This window comes from Anoplophora glabripennis, unplaced genomic scaffold (assembly GCF_000390285.2).
Source record: "Anoplophora glabripennis isolate ALB-LARVAE unplaced genomic scaffold, Agla_2.0 scaffold34, whole genome shotgun sequence".
Lineage (NCBI taxonomy): Eukaryota > Metazoa > Arthropoda > Insecta > Coleoptera > Cerambycidae > Anoplophora > Anoplophora glabripennis.
This window is the reverse complement of record NW_019426074.1, coordinates 1,070,293-1,088,710: the sequence shown is the minus strand read 5'-3', so window position 1 is coordinate 1,088,710 and position 18,418 is coordinate 1,070,293. Positions and strand designations below refer to the sequence as shown.

Here is an 18,418-nt window from a genome sequence, read left to right as displayed (position 1 = left end):
ACTAAAGTTGGTAAAAATATATTTTATTGCAAAAAAACTTGAAGCAGTATATATAATCAAAGTAACTTACATACATATAACATTAGGTTAAATAAAATACAACTAACCGACTTTAGTTAAGCAAAATAATAAAAAATAAGTCGATAGTAGATCAATCCCTCAGTTTTCCACATACTCATTTTACTAAAGTTGGTAGAAATATATTTTCTTACAAAGAACCTTAAGCACTATGTAATATCAATAAAATTCATATGTATATATTATTAAGAAGGCCATGGAATCCATGTCAAACAAGGTAATCGTGACTTTTGACGTTATTTGACCATTTTCTTTAAAATCGTTGTGTTGTACAATTGAAAAATGGAGCGGTTTGAGAAATACGTTTTATGCAAGTTTTGCAAAAAAGTTAGTGAAATTAAAATGTATCATCGGAACCTAAAATTTTTAATGTATTTATTACAAGAATGCGGGCCAGAAATTTATTCGCCAAACTTGTTTGGGATTATTAAAAATCATTTGCTTCTTGTGTGTAAGAAATATGGAGCTCTTCGTGGATCACAGCAGAATAAGATTGTTTCAAAGTACTACATTTATTTTTTGAAACATAGACATTTTATAAATTTTAGTGAATGTGTGCTTGTTTATTCCCCATTAAGAAAAGAAGACGTGGCTGAGGAATTTCAGCAACATTTGGACGCTTTAATTAAAACTACTAAAAGTACATACTTGGTAAATAATTATTTATAAATGATTTGTACTTATTAAATTATGATAGAATAAATTTGAAGTTAAATATAAATGTCATTTTATTTATAAATGTCAAAAAATTTCCAGTGTAATTTCATGCTCCTTACCCCAAGGAAGAGAAAAATTTCCTGAAATTTTCTTAGTTGTTATAGTAACGCTACAAAATACAGGCCTTCCATTGGCTGAAAAATACTATTGTGAAATTTTCGATGTAACCTCCCCCTTGACGGAAAGCGCACCTTCTCCGCACGGAAGCAACTGTGCGACGCACTTCTCCATTTTGCTGTCGAAGTAGCTTCCAACAAGCAAAAATCCTTTGCTCGAGCTGTTCTCGAGTTTCAGTTGGTACTTCATATACCAAAGATTTTAATCTACCCCACCAAAAGAAGTCTAACGGACTTCGAGGAGGCCACCTAACTGTACCAAAGCGTCCTATTCATCTATCTTCATAATGCTCGTTTAGCCATGCCCGAATCTCTCTGCTGTTATGTGCAGGGCGACCATCCATTTGAAGCCAGGAATTAATCCGCAAATTTAAAGGAACCTCTTCTAATATATTATGCAGTTCGTTCTGAAGAAGATCAAGAAATGCCTCTGCATTTAATGTATTTTCTAGTATTATTGGTCTAAGAACGTATACTACTAGAAGTTATACCCATCCATACGTTAACTTTGAATCTGTATTGATTATTGGAGGGCCTGACAGCATGAGGATTCACAGGTGCCCACGTATGGTCATTATGACAATTAAATATGCCTTCTCTGGTAAATGTTGACCCATCAGTCCAAATTATATGCTTGTAAAATTGCGGATCTCTGTTAGTTTGTTGGATATACCACTGACAAAACTGAACACGTTCTGCCCTATCACGATCCAGTAAACTTTGAACAGGGGTCAAATGTTGTTCCTTCTGAGACTTCTGTGAACTGACGCATGGGAGTTGCTTCAAAAAGCGCTGTTATAATTTGGTCTTGATGACGATTTACTCGATCGGCATTTAGACGATGATGTCCTGGAAAACACTCCCCGTTTCTCCCAAAACCCGAAGTGTTGATACAAAAGTTTTTCTGTTTGGAATGCGTCTTTCAGGATAGCGGAGAGAATATTCTGCAACTGCTGCTCTAGAATTTCCATTGCAAGCACCATACACAAATAAAATATCTCGATACTCGTTATTTGTGAAAAAACGTGGCATCTTCAATTTAGATACTTAAGTAATCAACAAGAACATTAAAGTAATTTTATGATTTTGACAGTTGTGTCAATATTGTTCTTCACAGCCGCATTGGCATTTATCTATAATGAAAGACGCATTCTAAACAAAAACACGTTTGTAACAATATTTCGGATTATAGGAGAAAGAGGGAGAGTTAAAAAAACAGCTTTTTGAAGAAACTCTCACAAAAACTACACGCATGGAGTAATACGAACAGACTAAAAATAAAAATAAAGTACTATAAAGTTTGTGTATTTTCGATTTTTACGGTTTTATTACCTTTGCTCTGATATTGTTGCCAAAAAAAAAAATAGCAAACTCAAAAGTTGATATATCGTTGAAAAGCTTACTAAATACAGTAGTTTTTGCTGAAGAAAAACACGTCCTCATTAACAAATTTTTGGCGTTACCACCAATAAAGAGATACCAGTAATTTTGCTCATTTCACAATTATTACATTTAACTTTTTACAGCACCTGGTATAGAAGATTTTTTAAACACTCATATCGTCTTGTAGTAAATTTAATGCTCCTTCCGATGGTATGTCTAAATTTGATGTGGCTGTAAGAATAACAGAGATATTTTTGTTTTTATGAAAAAAGGCACAACAATTTTAGAAATAAAAAAATGTTAAATAAAAGAGCAACTGCCAACTTTCCAAAAAAATCTTATAATACTTTTTTGTTGAAAATTACTTGTATAATAACCCCCTGAAGTTTGGCCATCAGCATCCTTACACCCTGTATCCTGCTTTTTTAAGTCGCATCATAAATATTTCGGTCGTCTTAGGTCAAATTAGGGTAAAGTTGAAAAATTTGACGACGAATAACATGTCGAAGAGAAGTTTAACTTACATTTTTTCAGTTTAAAGTTACCGACAAACTTTGATTTTCGTTTTTTTTTTAATTGAAACATTTTGTATTTTTTGTTTTCTTATGGATGCTATTTTGGATTTTCGCATAGGTTTTTGAATTCTAGAGTTTTTTTTGTATTTGCTGAAATATTAAATTCAGAACGTCAAAAGTTCAAAAGACACTAATAAAACTAATTTTGACATGAAGAAGTAAGAGATATACTCAAAACACGAATATTTACGAAAAAGATAGGTCAAATTTATCTTCGGAGTCTTTTAAGGTACAGAGCGTTCATAAATGATTACAAGCCACGTGACCATCAAGCTTAGGCAACCCAATACTACGCAACTGGTACTGTCAACTAAAAATTCCTAAACCTTAACGTTATCGAAATTAATGATTTGTTTACAATGAACAATGACAAACTGTTGCGTCTACGCTCGAAATAATGCGACCACTGATTGATGGAATAAAATCTTGCTGGTGAGACAGTAATGTAATTTTGATCTTATTGCTTTAATTTTACCGAAATTGTATGAAGGAAATAAAGTCACTGTTCCAAACAAAATTACTAGTCACGTGGCTTGTAATCGTTTATAAAGGCTCTGTATAAGAGCTTGGTTCAGACAGATTTTCATGCCAAGTATATCGGATATACTCGCAATAGGTATGTTTGTCCAGTGTCTCTTAATTAGAATAAAAAATGATTCTAAGCTCACAGAAACACCTACTAACCATTAAAGTGACTAAAACTTTTTTGAAAATTAAATCAGAAATAAAAAAATGCGAAATTGACAAGGCTAGCGCGTGTGACGTCACGTTGCGGAACGGACACCAGGTATTTCAGTGTCGTTTTATCACATTCCTGTTTTTCCTGAGTCATAAAGGAAACTCAAACTGCGTTGAAGTGAGTAAAGAAGTGGTGTTTTGTTCTTAGGTTTACAAATACATCGATAAATAAACCAGAAAAGGTGTTTACAAGTGCACCATCTGATCTGCAGAGAAGCGAGCTTATATAAGTTTTAATAAAATCTCATTTTTATGGATTTGAAGATCATTTTAAAGTAAGACAATAATATATTTCTGTTATAATTATGAAACTTTGTATTATTTTTGTATACCATTCTTTATATTTTTTTGGAATTTGGTAGTTTAGTACCTAGTTTATATTAAAGTAGATCATTTGAAAAATAAAAACTTTTGTAAAATACGTTTATAAATACCGGCTGTCGATTATGCAACTTTTTTCAGATCCCTCATTCCTATGTAGCTATTACATGTAATTTGTAATACCCTATATAACAAAGTACTAAGATTTCGTACTTTATAGTTCTTACTACTTATTTATGTAAAATACAGTTTTGTTTTTACACCGGATTCAGGTTGATTTAATTCTTTGCACACGACCAAAAATTCTGCCTTTTGAAAACCTTTTTCTATTTTTCATTTAATTGAAATTAAATAAACTACAAAGGGAAGAACACAATGGTATATGTTTAAAATTTACTGACGTTTAAATAAAATTTAACTTTTTTGTGAACATCATAAAATTTCGGTACAATAAAAATTCTGTAAACATTAAAAAAATGTAATTTCTATTAGTAAATTATGTCCCAGAACATGTTAATTTAAAATTTGAATAAATCAAGCAACGCCAAGGGCCGAATTTAGCTTTGCGCCCTATACATTTTCCAGTAGTCCCGTAATTTGGGAAAATTCTCTGCCCCTGACATTTTCCATTCAATTTGCCGCAAAAAGCTACTCTTTGATAAAGCTCTTTGACACCGTCCGTTATTTAACCGGATCGATAAATTGTTGAACCGGAAGAATTAAAAACCAAAGATTACACGCAATCCTATAAATTTAACGTAACAGATTGATTTGAAACTGGTACTGTTGTTTTCCACCAGTTTTTCTCATGACGAATAAACATTCATGATTCTGTGTTTGCTTTATCGTTGCAAAATTAATGGAAACGCGTATGGATTTGCTTGTTAATTAATAAAATGACGAAATATACGGATTTAGAATATCAGTACGGTATTTCCTGTTAATATTTATTAATACTATTACGTTTGGCGTTTCCTATTACGTCATACACCACAATTACGCAGGTATAATGACATTATTTATTAAAAATTCGACATTTTTTTTTCGAATCGTGGTGAGATGTTGCTGTTCGGTACAGTGCGAATTATCTTTTATGCGAATTAATTTGTGCTGGCCGTTTATTTGGTTTGTTCTACCGCTGAACCTCCTGAAAAATCACAAATTTTTTGACATTCAATGAATATTTTATTTTAATATAAAAAATACCTAAAGCGCGTTAAATATTAAATTTATAGATGCTGCTGCATTTTAGTCCAATTTACTCCTACGCTTTAAACTAATGACATTGTGTGAAACGACTACTCTGCGGACTAAAGCCCCGGCAGCCATTGAATTACATCTATAATATCTAGTAAATAGCTAAGATTATTCATTAATAGAACCGCCAGACAAAGACCGGATTCAAACTTATAGTTCTCATCAGTATATTCAGACATAAAAAAACTCTCTGTAAATTATATCTCTCCTTTACTTGTTTGCCCTTATGACATTTGGTTCGGATAAAGTAAATCATATGTGGAATCAGAGTATGTAGTCAAAAAAAATTGCATTTAATTAACGGACTGGCGAATAAAAAGTGATTCATTATTTTATACTCAGTAAAGGATCTTGCATCTCTGAAAGTTCTATAATAATTATTGTCTGGATGAAAATTATAGGAGTTCTATTAAAATGTTACCACGTGCAAACAATTGCATGTGAGGCTATATGAAAAAATGCCTTTTTAAAATGCAAAATCAACCTAGAAACAAATATAATGTTTTCTTGTAAAATGTCGTTTTTATATTATTTGTGTATTATACTGTCGTACTCTTATTCGTATAGTCAAAACTAAAGTGCAACATTTTTAAATGCCCATTTGGATGAAGTCTGAGTATCCTAAGTGTAGGTTGTTCTACCTAACTACGGGATTAAGCACTAATAAAATATATTTTTTTGTTCAATGCATTATGTTCATAGCCATATCTCTTTTGGCCATATCTCCCATGAATCTAGAAATATACCTATCAAACTAGATTACCACAATTCTAAGAAAACTTTCTATTCAAATACATAAAAATATACAGGGTGTTCCGTTAAACAGAAATAGGAGTAGGCTTTGTTTCTATACTGTTAGTATCTTTGTTTTTCCAATTGTTTACTTGAAAGACAGCATGGGAAAAGTCAAAATATTTTTGTACAATTTTATTTTTCTACTTCTTAAATGTTCTCTCTAGGTGTCAAATATACATTGAATTATGTGCTAATCGTTATTTGTAATGTATGGAAAATTAGAAGCATATTTTACTGTAATCCAACGTGCCCTAAATTTGTTTTTAGTTCAGTTAATGTAAAACAATATGAGATCAAAGCTGTGGTTAATGTACTCTTTAAACTAGATTATAATTGGTAATCTCAGTACACTAAAATTTAATGAATCTACAATAGTTCAATAGTACAATAAAATCGACGTTTTAAGTTTTATTTGAAATTGTCTGGTATTTTGAAATTATTAGAAATTTAGTTTCACGCCGAGGAAATTTTGTCTTGAGTGTAACAAAGTTATGCTGAAACTACAAGAAGAAATTGATAAAATTGCCCATCACCGAAAGTCGTGAAAATGTGACAGAGGTAGTAAGGATGATATTGAAAAACTAATTGTACAAAGGAGACTTTATTCTATATACATGCTAACAAAATGTCTAGTGACGTAGTTTACTATACAGGTTTTAATAACTGTTGTAAAAATCCAAAGTACTACATGCACTCATATAAAAAAGCCAAAGGGAGTATTAATAACCTCTTTCTAATCATTATTTAAATACAATATCACAAAATTATAAACTTATAAAGGACAGGTAGTTAAAAAGTAATTAATTTTCTAATGACAGTACCAACGGAAGGCGTTTTAATTTATAAGTAAGTATTTCTAATTATTCCTTAATGCCTAGCAATTATTTTAAAGCTTCATTCGATCTCAATTAGGGGTTTGGTATAAAAGTAAGTTAGAGCTAAAACAAAATTTAAATACCTTCTAATTTTTACACTGGCATCTGGGGAGATGCGGGCTATCTGTTTGTCGCCGTTCTGGTTTTCCACGGGAATATCTTCTTCTGCGCCGGGGTAATCTTCGGGGGATTGGAGTACTTTCGGAGACATCGGTGGCTGGTCGCTCGGAGAATCTAAACTACCTTCGTCGCTGAAATAAATAACTGGATTGTAATACAACACGTTTAACAACAGATATGTCGTAGTTGTAAGTTGCTGAATTCCCTTTAGAAACTGCCGTTCAAGCATTAACAATTTAAGTAGTAAATTGGATTATCTCCTAAGTCGCTAGAGCTATAGCGAAAAACGCAAGTTTATGAAATAAAAGTTATTTACTGATATTACGGTAGCTAATGGACTCGTCCATAAGAAATCGCAAAATTTGAAGCCCTAGAATTAAGACATAAAATAATAGATCATGTGCATTAGTTCCAGAGGTGTGTAAATAATAGTTGTTCAGTACAAATTAGTGGCAATTGAAATATCATTTCCACAGTTCATTGATACTTTAAATAGTTGGTTTGTTGTAATGCCCTCTCTTGTACCTTCAAAAAACGATTTTTATTATAAAACTGTTGGATATAAGTAAGACTTTTACATTAATAGAAAGACTCTTCTATCTATGTAAATTTCCTTCTTAGAGTTAATGGGTCTTGAATATTTCAAAATCTAGGCTATCGTTGAGAGGATTTCTTGTAAACATCGTCTACCAAATAAAGATAGGGTTCTTCAAGCTGTAGCGATATTCGAAACTAATGAAGACGGTGGTTGACACGTCATCGACGATTTATACTCGGAAATTAAGTCTTCTGGCTGGTATTTATATTAGTTGTGTGTGCTGGTGTATCGTGTTCCGGTCCTTCATTTTAAATCTAATATAGATCAAGACGTATGAGATCTTAAAATGTTAAAACTTTCAGGAAAATTGTGGTCCTCTGAAAATACAATACGGCGCATCATATTGCATTCGAAATTGACTTTTGTCATGGCATATTAAATAAAAACGAATGTCAAATTTTTCAGATTTGTGCAATAAGAATCTAATATGAGTGTAATAGTGATTCTAAGATTACTAATTAAGAATCTACCACTAGCTTTCGAAGTTCCAAAGATTTCTTCCACTATTTAACCCACTTTGCCGCAGCGAATATTTTGAGTAAATTTAAAGTACCGGCATGGTATTTGGGGTCTGAACTCTACTTTAGCATTGAAATTTAAAAATTCAAAATGGCAGATCCAATATGGCGGACACAAACCATTTTAAACCTATTTTATAGCTACAGCAAGATTTCGAATAAATTGATAGTATTAGTATGGAGGTGTTTTCGAACTCTGATTTATTTTAATCCATTGTAATTCCAAAAATACCTATGTGAAGACCATTGATTAGCTCACTAAATATTTACAGGTATTTTTGTACGTGCATTTCACTTTTCCACATCTAGTGGATCCGCTATTTTGGAATTTCGAATCCTAATGGTACATTCTTAATTAGTGTCTTAATTTGATTGTGTAATCAACTTAATTTGTCTGTTAATCAATTTTGAATGAATTTTTTTCGTAAGAAGCACCGTTTTTGAAGAAAAAAATAAAACATATTTTATTGTAGGTTTTGTTAATCTTTTATTTAAGGGCCTCTTTTAATAAAGCGTGGTCGAAGTAAAAATTCACCATTGAAAATAAAAAGTTGATATGAATGTGGATAAAAAAATTGTTCGATTTCGAGATACAGGATGTTCAAAACTCTTTGAAATAATTAATAAAAATAAATAAAAAATTTATTCTAGATACTGTATCTCGGAAACGAACCATATTTCGATTTATATGAACTTTTTTTCACAAAATAACTTCAGCAACCACCCTCTAAAATATTTCGCAAATATTTATAAACACACTGTATAATATACATATACAGGGTGAGTCAGTTTCTTGTGGTAGTATTTTAACAGTTGATAGAGATTCATTTTTTAATAAGAAAAGTTCCTTTTAACGTAGATCTTAAGAACGCTTCGTTTGTGAGATATAGGGTGTTGAAAACAAACTTTTTTAAATAATTTTTCTTAATATCTCTAAAAGACCAACAGATATTAAACTGAAATTTGGTATTAATAATACATTAGTTATGTCGTATAAAACAAAGATATCTATTATCCATTTCACCCACCAGTGACGTGCCTGAGGTGGGTTACTGCCCCCTTTAAAAAAATAATTCGTACGCCCGTGGATTTTTCTGGAAAATAACATCGTTTCTAAATTTTTTATTCAATTCTGAACAAAACAGCTCTCTTTCAATTTTTTATAAAATGAACGGATTCTGGTTAAATTCATCTGGCATCGCTCAAAAGTAACTTTCCATTTGCATTCAGTATTAATGAAAACAGGGAGGTAGCCAACATTTCGTGAGGATTTGAATGTTTTACTCTATAGCAAATAATTACCGTTAATATCAAATATTATTGGGGATATTGTAAAATTGATTCTACGTACTGAGCTTAGGACGGCGATAAGAACTGTCTAAAAAGCTCACTAGAGTAAACACTCCTACCTTATTCTCATTTCAGGGATGATATATGGTGCCTGGTGATTGGAACTCGGTGAAGGATTGGCAGTCTCATCTTCAGGCGTTTGTGGTACAGTACCTCCCCCGCATTCGAGGATATAAAGGTTTTCGCACGCTATGTCGGACACGTAGTGTAAATTCTCTTGGGCCTTGTCGATGCGGAAGAATCTCTCAGCCGTGCAAGCTGGAACGGAATGGGACAATATAATTTCGCTTTTTGTTTATTCTTTCAGAAATTTATGCACCGCTCAGATATGTGGGTACACTATTTCTACAAAATTATGACAGGAATAACTGTATTATTTTTATTTTTATCAAAGTTTACAAATAGTAGGCAGTAAAGCTGATAAATTAAACACAATATTTTATAAGTTCTGAATATGTAAAATAATTTTATATATTCTCTGCATGGAAATTGTAATATGCCCTTCATTTCGTATAGTGTACCGATACGTTGAATCTACGCCCACTCAATTGTAATGCTCAATTTTAACAAGCATTCACTTCAATCTTAGCTAATCGTACACACTAGCGTTGTATAGTTTCATTTCCCGATATACTAGATCCCAGCCTGGACGTTTCCTTTCATGTCATATGCGTGCCACAGGAGAAAAAGGTGTTATTAGTTTTATATTTTAGTTACTCCAGTTTGTTTTTAAATATGGAAAGGCACTAATGTTAGCGGCCAATCTGTTAATAGATCAAGATCGTTGTACTAGATACAAACAAGGTTTATTAGGGTATTCCAGCCTGAAACGATGATACGTTGTAAGTTAAGTTCTAAAAATGAAAAGGTTTTGACGAAAGTGTTTACCTCGCGTTGAAAGTGAAAATGCAAAAAAGCAAAGCGAAACACATTTCAGGAAAAAAAAACTAAAATTGACCATGAAGATAAATATGCGATTCAAAAGAAACTGATTTAATTTTAAAAAATAATTTCCAACATTAAACAAATTTCAACCAGAAGGTCTCGGAGAATTTTACTACAGTATGTGCATGAAATGATTTTTTTTATGAAATTGAAAAGGTAAGCTAATAGAAAAGAACGAAATTGTATGAATTTGAATTTAGGAAAAATAATAGTGTCGTACTCTGAAAACCAAAATTTATTATTTCGACAAGATATGAATAAATGAAGGACATAACGCCCAAGGATAAGGAACACTTAAATATCAACAGCAGACGAGAAACTTTTTTTACAAAGATTTTTTACGAGATTATTAGGTATCTTTTAGGAAAGGACGGCGATTAATAATTACACATTGCAAGTGAATGCAGAATTTAGTGATTCACAAGAGTTTGTATCGCAAAGAAGAGGAGGTTACTATGGATACGGTATTTGAAAACTAGTTTGCACATATTTCTCCTCCATCGAACCTGGTTTAGTGATTACCATGGATAATGCGCCTTACCATAGCCGACGAAAGGAAGAATTATCAAAGTCTTTATGGAGAAAAGGAGAAATTGTTGAGTGATTGAATGTAAAACGTGTTGAATATAAAGACAAGATGTTAAAAGTACAATTATTAGCAATTATACAATACAGGAAAAAATCAAATATATGAAATATAAGCTGGCGGTGTTAACTCCTTCGATTGCCACCGTACTGTAAGCTGAAACGCACCGAACTAATCTGGTAGGATATAAACCTGACGCGACATGGAATAATATGCATGTACAATGTAGGATACAAGAGTTGAAGGTACAATAGAACTTCTTGTCATATCTTCAATAGTGTTAACGTTAGTGACGGTGACAGCGGTGGCGATAACAGTAGGTAATTGATGATTTTAATAATGCTTATAACGATCGTTTTTAGTGTCTTCTCGCTGGCGCATCTCATTTTTCAGTGGTGTTTTACGTTTTGTAGTTCTACTGATTTTGTGCTGTTTAACTGTTACAGGACTTATGACAGCGCGGTTTCTTGTTCAGTTAGCGCTGGTCACATTGCCTAATAAAAAAGAAGAAAAAGGTGTACACGGGTCGTAGTAGGGCATCTTTGCCACGAGGGCAGAATTGTTGANAGGAACACTTAAATATCAACAGCAGACGAGAAACTTTTTTTACAAAGATTTTTTACGAGATTATTAGGTATCTTTTAGGAAAGGACGGCGATTAATAATTACACATTGCAAGTGAATGCAGAATTTAGTGATTCACAAGAGTTTGTATCGCAAAGAAGAGGAGGTTACTATGGATACGGTATTTGAAAACTAGTTTGCACATATTTCTCCTCCATCGAACCTGGTTTAGTGATTACCATGGATAATGCGCCTTACCATAGCCGACGAAAGGAAGAATTATCAAAGTCTTTATGGAGAAAAGGAGAAATTGTTGAGTGATTGAATGTAAAACGTGTTGAATATAAAGACAAGATGTTAAAAGTACAATTATTAGCAATTATACAATACAGGAAAAAATCAAATATATGAAATATAAGCTGGCGGTGTTAACTCCTTCGATTGCCACCGTACTGTAAGCTGAAACGCACCGAACTAATCTGGTAGGATATAAACCTGACGCGACATGGAATAATATGCATGTACAATGTAGGATACAAGAGTTGAAGGTACAATAGAACTTCTTGTCATATCTTCAATAGTGTTAACGTTAGTGACGGTGACAGCGGTGGCGATAACAGTAGGTAATTGATGATTTTAATAATGCTTATAACGATCGTTTTTAGTGTCTTCTCGCTGGCGCATCTCATTTTTCAGTGGTGTTTTACGTTTTGTAGTTCTACTGATTTTGTGCTGTTTAACTGTTACAGGACTTATGACAGCGCGGTTTCTTGTTCAGTTAGCGCTGGCTACATTGCCTAATAAAAAAGAAGAAAAAGGTGTACACGGGTCGTAGTAGGGCATCTTTGCCACGAGGGCAGAATTGTTGATTGCATACTTTAGTATAAATAAAACTCCTTAGCACTTACCTGTTGATATCTGGATATACAAAAGTGAGTTTTGTGATCATATTCTACTTTTACCAACATATCATTTGCTGTTCTGTATTTAATTATTTCTCTAAAATGATACGCATATGGAATAGCACTCCCTATATACCTTTACAGAGATCTACATGTTGCGATTAGTTATAATTTTGGTGTTTATTGTTTTCAGTCAGATAAGAATCTGAGTAAATGCTTCAACAAAGTAATTTTATAGACTTGACGCTCAATGATAATTCACAAATTAGATGTAATTAACACACATTTTGTTAAGATATTTACTAGCCTTTCAGGCAACTTACTAATCTTCATGGAAAATATAATCACAAAAAAAACGAAATTTACTAGATACTAATATTCTGTTTGTATCGAAATTAATGATGGAAACTACAAAGTGCATTTCTATACGAGGTTTTGTCTGTTTACTCACAATCTACGAAACACCAGTCATGCGATATCCTCATTTGGTCCTTGTTTTCTTCGATAAGTTTATTAATCTGTGCTCTAACTTGTTCCAGATCTGATATAGGGTTAACTTCTATTTTTCCAATATTTATGGCTGAAAATAGAAAAAGAAATTAAAACATTTATAAAATCGACTAAAAGCGACATATATTTGAAAATAATAAGATTATTTACGTTTAAATGTACCTACAGTTTATACAGAGTGACGTAGAATAATGGTAATATTCTCTACACATGAAATTTGGTTCTTTTCGTTCATTATATTATTATTTGTGAAGTGTGCTGTGACAAAAAATAAGTTTTGTGAAATTGAAACATTACAGCATCATCAAATTTTCAATAAAGGAACTTAACTACAATCAAAATCTTTAAAGACAAAAAACATGTAAAAAACAAAAAGTGTTTAAATTATTACTAACGTCCTCTACGTTTTACGTAAAAAATAAGTATATCTTCACATTCAACTACTCGTATGTTAAAAATTCCCTTATATCAAATTTCGTTGAAAAATCTTTAAAAGTGAGAGAAATATCCTAAAAAAATTGTCTCTAAAGACACGACAATTTTTTAGGAAGAAAAATTGTATTAAGTTATAGTCTTTCCGATCTCAATTGAAGAACCAAGAGGTTGGCAGTATGTACCAGTTTCGGTCGCTGACGCAGCAACTCGGCATTGAAATATTTGAAAAACTTATATCATATTTACTCATATTTATTTAGTCATACCCATATACAGGTCTGGCTGAACAAAACGTGAAGGTGGTAGAAATGTATACGCCCAGATGAAGAATGCGCGTGCGTGCAAACGAAATACAAACACAGTTGCATTGGACGATAGGGCAATAAATCTCAGTTATTGACAAATGGTTGACAAATTGCCTAGCAATGCAGTGCAGCAATGTGGAATATGGTGTAATTCAGGTACGTAATTTTAATTTATTGTAGGCACCTTCTATAAATCATTGATATTACAATTGCGAAAGGGAGAAATAACAGGGATATTTTGTTTACTAATATTATTACAACATGGAATTTTGGAGACCTTTTGAAACGGAACAAAACAAAATTTACCATCAATATAATAAAATTGTTTGAGGACATAAATAATTAAAATATGTTGTTGGCCAAATGAACAAATAATAGAAATTTTCTACACATTATATACAAATTATTATAATTTTTTACCATTAGCAGAAAACTTTTTTATTGCTGGGCGTTGTTATACATGTTCAACTGACCTCGAAAGGACTATAACACGGTTTATTTTGGCCCAAGGCAGCTACTCTTAAGACATTCTTTATTGTACAGCTTGTATATGATCGTAGATTTATCATATTTTAAGGGAAAATACGAGTCATAATAACGAGCGTTCAAATAAAAACGTGGTCGAAGTTGGAACTGACACATTGGACGTAGGGAGTAGCTTATAGCGACCAACTTAACATCATTTCTCAACGAGCTGTGTAGCAGCTGTCAGTTTCAATAACGTTAATGACTATATAACTTTATTTTAAAGAATAATCGTGATAACAATAACAAACAATTAAAGGAGCTGCGGAAAGTGTCCCCCTCCTTGTTATAACAATAAATTAAAGCAGCTGCTGAAAGTATCCCCCTCCTTGTTCCAAGCACTTTTCACACCTGTTCCTCAAAGAATTAAAGACATTTTCTAAGATGCTCGGGGTATTGTTAATTTCACGAATCTTGTCTATAAGTCGAGCCTGCAGATGGTTTAAATCAGGAATAGGCAGTTCAAAAATAGTGTTTTTAAGGTAAGGCCACAAAAAGAAATCACACGGCGTAATATCACATGACCTCGGTGGAAATTCATGTTCAGCATTGAGACTTATTAGTCGATTTTGGAAAACTTCCCTCAACATATTCATCGTCTCGCCTGCCGTATGTGCCCTTGCGCCATCTTGTTGAAAGTAAAAGTTTGTAATTTCGTTTTCTTCCAGCTGGTTAACAAAAGGAGCGATAATTTCTTCTCTATACCTTTGCGCAGTAAGAGTACCATTAAAAAAAATAGGTCCATAAATCCTCCTTCGATTGAGAGCACACCAAACTCCAATTTTTTGAGCGTGTAGAGGGCCCTCGACAAAAAAGTTATCTGGTTTTTCAGAAGACCACATTCTCATATTCTGTGAGTTTACGTAACCACTTAAATGAAACCAGGCTTCATCAGAAAAAAAGGTGATATTATGAAGTTCACCGTAGTTGTTTAAAAACCATTCACAAAATACAGCCCGTCGCGGAAAATCAACTTCATGAAGTTCTTGCTGACAAGTTAAACGATAGGAGAACAAACGCAAATCTTTTTTTAACACTGTGTGGCAGGTACCGACTGATACTCCCACCATTTGTGATAAAACACGTACAGAAGTTCTTGGCGCATTTTCCATTATTTGTTGGACATTTTCTTTTAATTCTTCAGTCCGCTTTTTAGGTCGGCCGCTTCCTTCTTTTCTTGTTACACTGCCCGTTTCACGAAAAACATTAACACAACGCTGAACTGCACTTTGAAAAATTTTGTACTCAACAACGCCGGGAAATTGATTTTGAAATTCTATGAAACATTCCTCAATAGAATACTTCCATATTCCATCAATCTTGCGTCCATTTCTAAAGTAGGACTCTATGATAAACACTTTTTGTTCTTGAGAAAACACCATTTTAAACGCTTTTTAAAACGAAAATATTCAAATTGATAGCGGCGATATAGCGCTTTGACAGATGACGTTTAAGTTCATTTGCTATACGCTACGCCCTACGTCCAAATTTTCAGAACCAACTTGACCACGTTTTTATTTGAACGCTCGTTAGTTTCGGGGGGTTAGTGAAATCCTTAAAGACGACCCAAAAAGTGGAAGCCTTCGGACGCAACCAATCTTGATGTTTCCGGGAAAGTGAAAACGATAATTGTTATAGAAGATTGTGGTTTGAAGGTGTATAGGTACTATTGCTAAAGCATTAAGTATTTCTGAATCAGGAGTATTGATTATTATTCTACATGATATACGCTAGTAAAGTTACAAGATGGGTTTAAAATGTAGAATAAAAACTACATGAGCCGTAGATTTCTCAAATTTATATCAAAATTTTTAGGTGCAGACCCTAACTTTTTCTATAAGATTGACAGTGGTAGGCTTGAAACTTAGGTACATCATATGGATCTAGAACCAACAATAGTCTATGAGAGTCCATAAGAGTTAGCTGTCTTCAAATAAGGCATACACGGTCTTTAGCTGGGAAGCTTATGTCCTTTATTATGCGTCCTTTATGTCCTTTACAACAATATGCGAGTTCACAAAGCAGCCATAGTCCAGCCCATATTCCGTGACTGAAACTTCTTTGAGCTGCACCACCAAGTATGGATATATCTCTGAATGATTTTTTTTTATTCAGAAATTTGATGCAGCTCAGTCATGACCAATTGAAAGAGGATATTGACACCTATTTTGAAGGCCAAGAAGAATCACTTCTTTTTTGATGGAATAAACTCGTTGCAAGGAAGATGGTGCAAGCATGTTGAGGTTAAGGAAGATTATGTTGAAAAATAAAATAATTAAAAAAATCCTCTGTTCCATTCTCAAGGGGAGAATTTCTCTAACGCCTGTACAGTAATAAGCCAGCATCATCTACTGTTTTCGATTATAAATTAGAGATCGATATCGTGGGTCATGGTTAAACAGAATTTCGTGAATACTATTTAACAAAAGTTCGCAATATAGCTGTTACCTAACGTTTTACCTTTCATTCTAAAATTTGTTTGAAATGTTTGACTAATATTTAATTTAATCACATAATGATTTAAAGATTTTTTAGTACCCACTGTATTTTTATCGCAAATTTAAGCTATTCATAAATCTCTAAAATTTGTAAAAGGAAACAACAGGGAAAAGTGCATCTCGAAATCTACACAGTACAAACAAGTAGAAATAGCTTTTATCACGGAAATGCGGAAATTCGGATCCGTAATACGGGTTTTAGGACCATGGGGACTAACCTTAAGTACTAAGATATACGATGTAAAGAAGGTAAAGAGTGGTTTTATCCTCGATTGGGTCGACTCAAATGAGTATTGATCGCACTGCAACCATCATTAGGGTTCGGGGGTATAAGACGTAATAAAACGAAAATTAATCAAAAAGAACGTTAAGTTAATCAACAAGGGGTTGTTTCATTTTACATGGGTGCACGCGCTGAAACAATGAACAATAAATCATTCAGCCCCAAGTTTACTCTGAAAAGTTTCTACTAAAATTATTGTTTGGCGGAGGGATACTACGTTAAAATGTATGAAAGTTTGATTGTTATAAAGGCGTATTCTACGAAAAAAAAAGAACGAGGTATTGACCGCTACATAATTTTTCATAGCTCTGTTACTTGAATATCTAAAGGTTTTCCAAAGACATCCATCAGCAGTTATTAATGGTTATTTTAACTGACACTTAAATAACTGAGTGGGAAATAATAATTATTCATATTTATGTCAAAATGGCATATAGTAATGCATTCATAATTTTTATTATATAGTGTGATTCCACGATTGTGCTCTGAAGAGGACAAGAGGAAAATATTATGTATGAATGTATAAAAGAATCTAACTATGTATTTATAAAAGTCCTTCTTGTCCCCAAACTATTAAATAGTAACTATTTTCTTAATTTTATATGCAGTGTGTTAAATATTTTCAAAAATTTAAAAGTGACTACAAGCAAACTACCCAAATCTTTTGGATTACCGAAGAATGTCTCGAAGAGGTAATGTTCAGAAAAAGTTTTTTTGCAAGAAAAATGCCTCATTTCATATCAGTTAAATGGCTTGGACTAACTTATGATTAAGCCGAATAATGAACGATATGAAATAAAGCAATTATTTCGTTTAAAAAACAATTGACATTTCATATTTATAATCGTCTTGAAATTATTAACAATATCTCAACACTTTTAGATATTTTAAAAGGTCAGGACATTTTGCTTGGAATCACTTTTATTTTTTTTTTTTAAAAAATGGACAGGCTGCACATAAAATAAAGAAAGTAGTAACATTAGTAGTAACAGAATAATTTTTTTAAAACTTTACAAATAAAAAATTTGTCGTCCTCAGGATATAATTGTGGGACACACTATATATAGTGAACATAGAACCGTGCTCTTTGTGCTCTTAGACACTCGTTAACGTAGAAGTAAATTATTTTACTCTAAATTCTCAACAGTTGGAGATAAACCTCTGGTCTATTTGTCTCACTGCTTTTCATTTAAATAAAAGTGAGTGTACAAAACTCTATTTTTTCTAATTATCATACAGTGTGTATCAGCCAAATGAAATAAATTCAGTAATAAATAAATGGGGGCGTGTTCGAAAAAACGCTTGGATACGTCGATTGGTATTTTTAGTTGCGCATTTTTTTCAACAAAAATTTTTTATACAGGGTGTGTCATGTAACAGTGGTCAATACCAACTTTCTTATTTTGAATGCAATACCTTGTGTA

General features: G+C 32.6%; 1 protein-coding gene across 7 annotated transcripts in view; it reads right to left on the bottom strand.

Moving 5' to 3' along the window:
* The window catches only part of LOC108913671 (eye-specific diacylglycerol kinase), a 674,863-nt gene that overhangs the window by 26,637 nt on the left and 629,808 nt on the right, over nucleotides 1-18,418 (bottom strand). For all 7 annotated transcript variants that reach the window (XR_002763331.1, XM_018719260.1, XM_018719268.1 and 4 more), the window contains exons 12-14: nucleotides 12,890-13,018; nucleotides 9,501-9,699; nucleotides 6,939-7,106 (exon numbers count right to left, since the gene is read on the bottom strand). Coding sequence is in view for 6 of the 7 variants with exons in the window: in XM_018719260.1 (XP_018574776.1) it covers nucleotides 6,939-7,106; nucleotides 9,501-9,699; nucleotides 12,890-13,018 (496 nt within the window). In the remaining variant the exon portion in view is untranslated. The remainder of the gene's footprint in view (nucleotides 1-6,938; nucleotides 7,107-9,500; nucleotides 9,700-12,889; nucleotides 13,019-18,418) is intronic.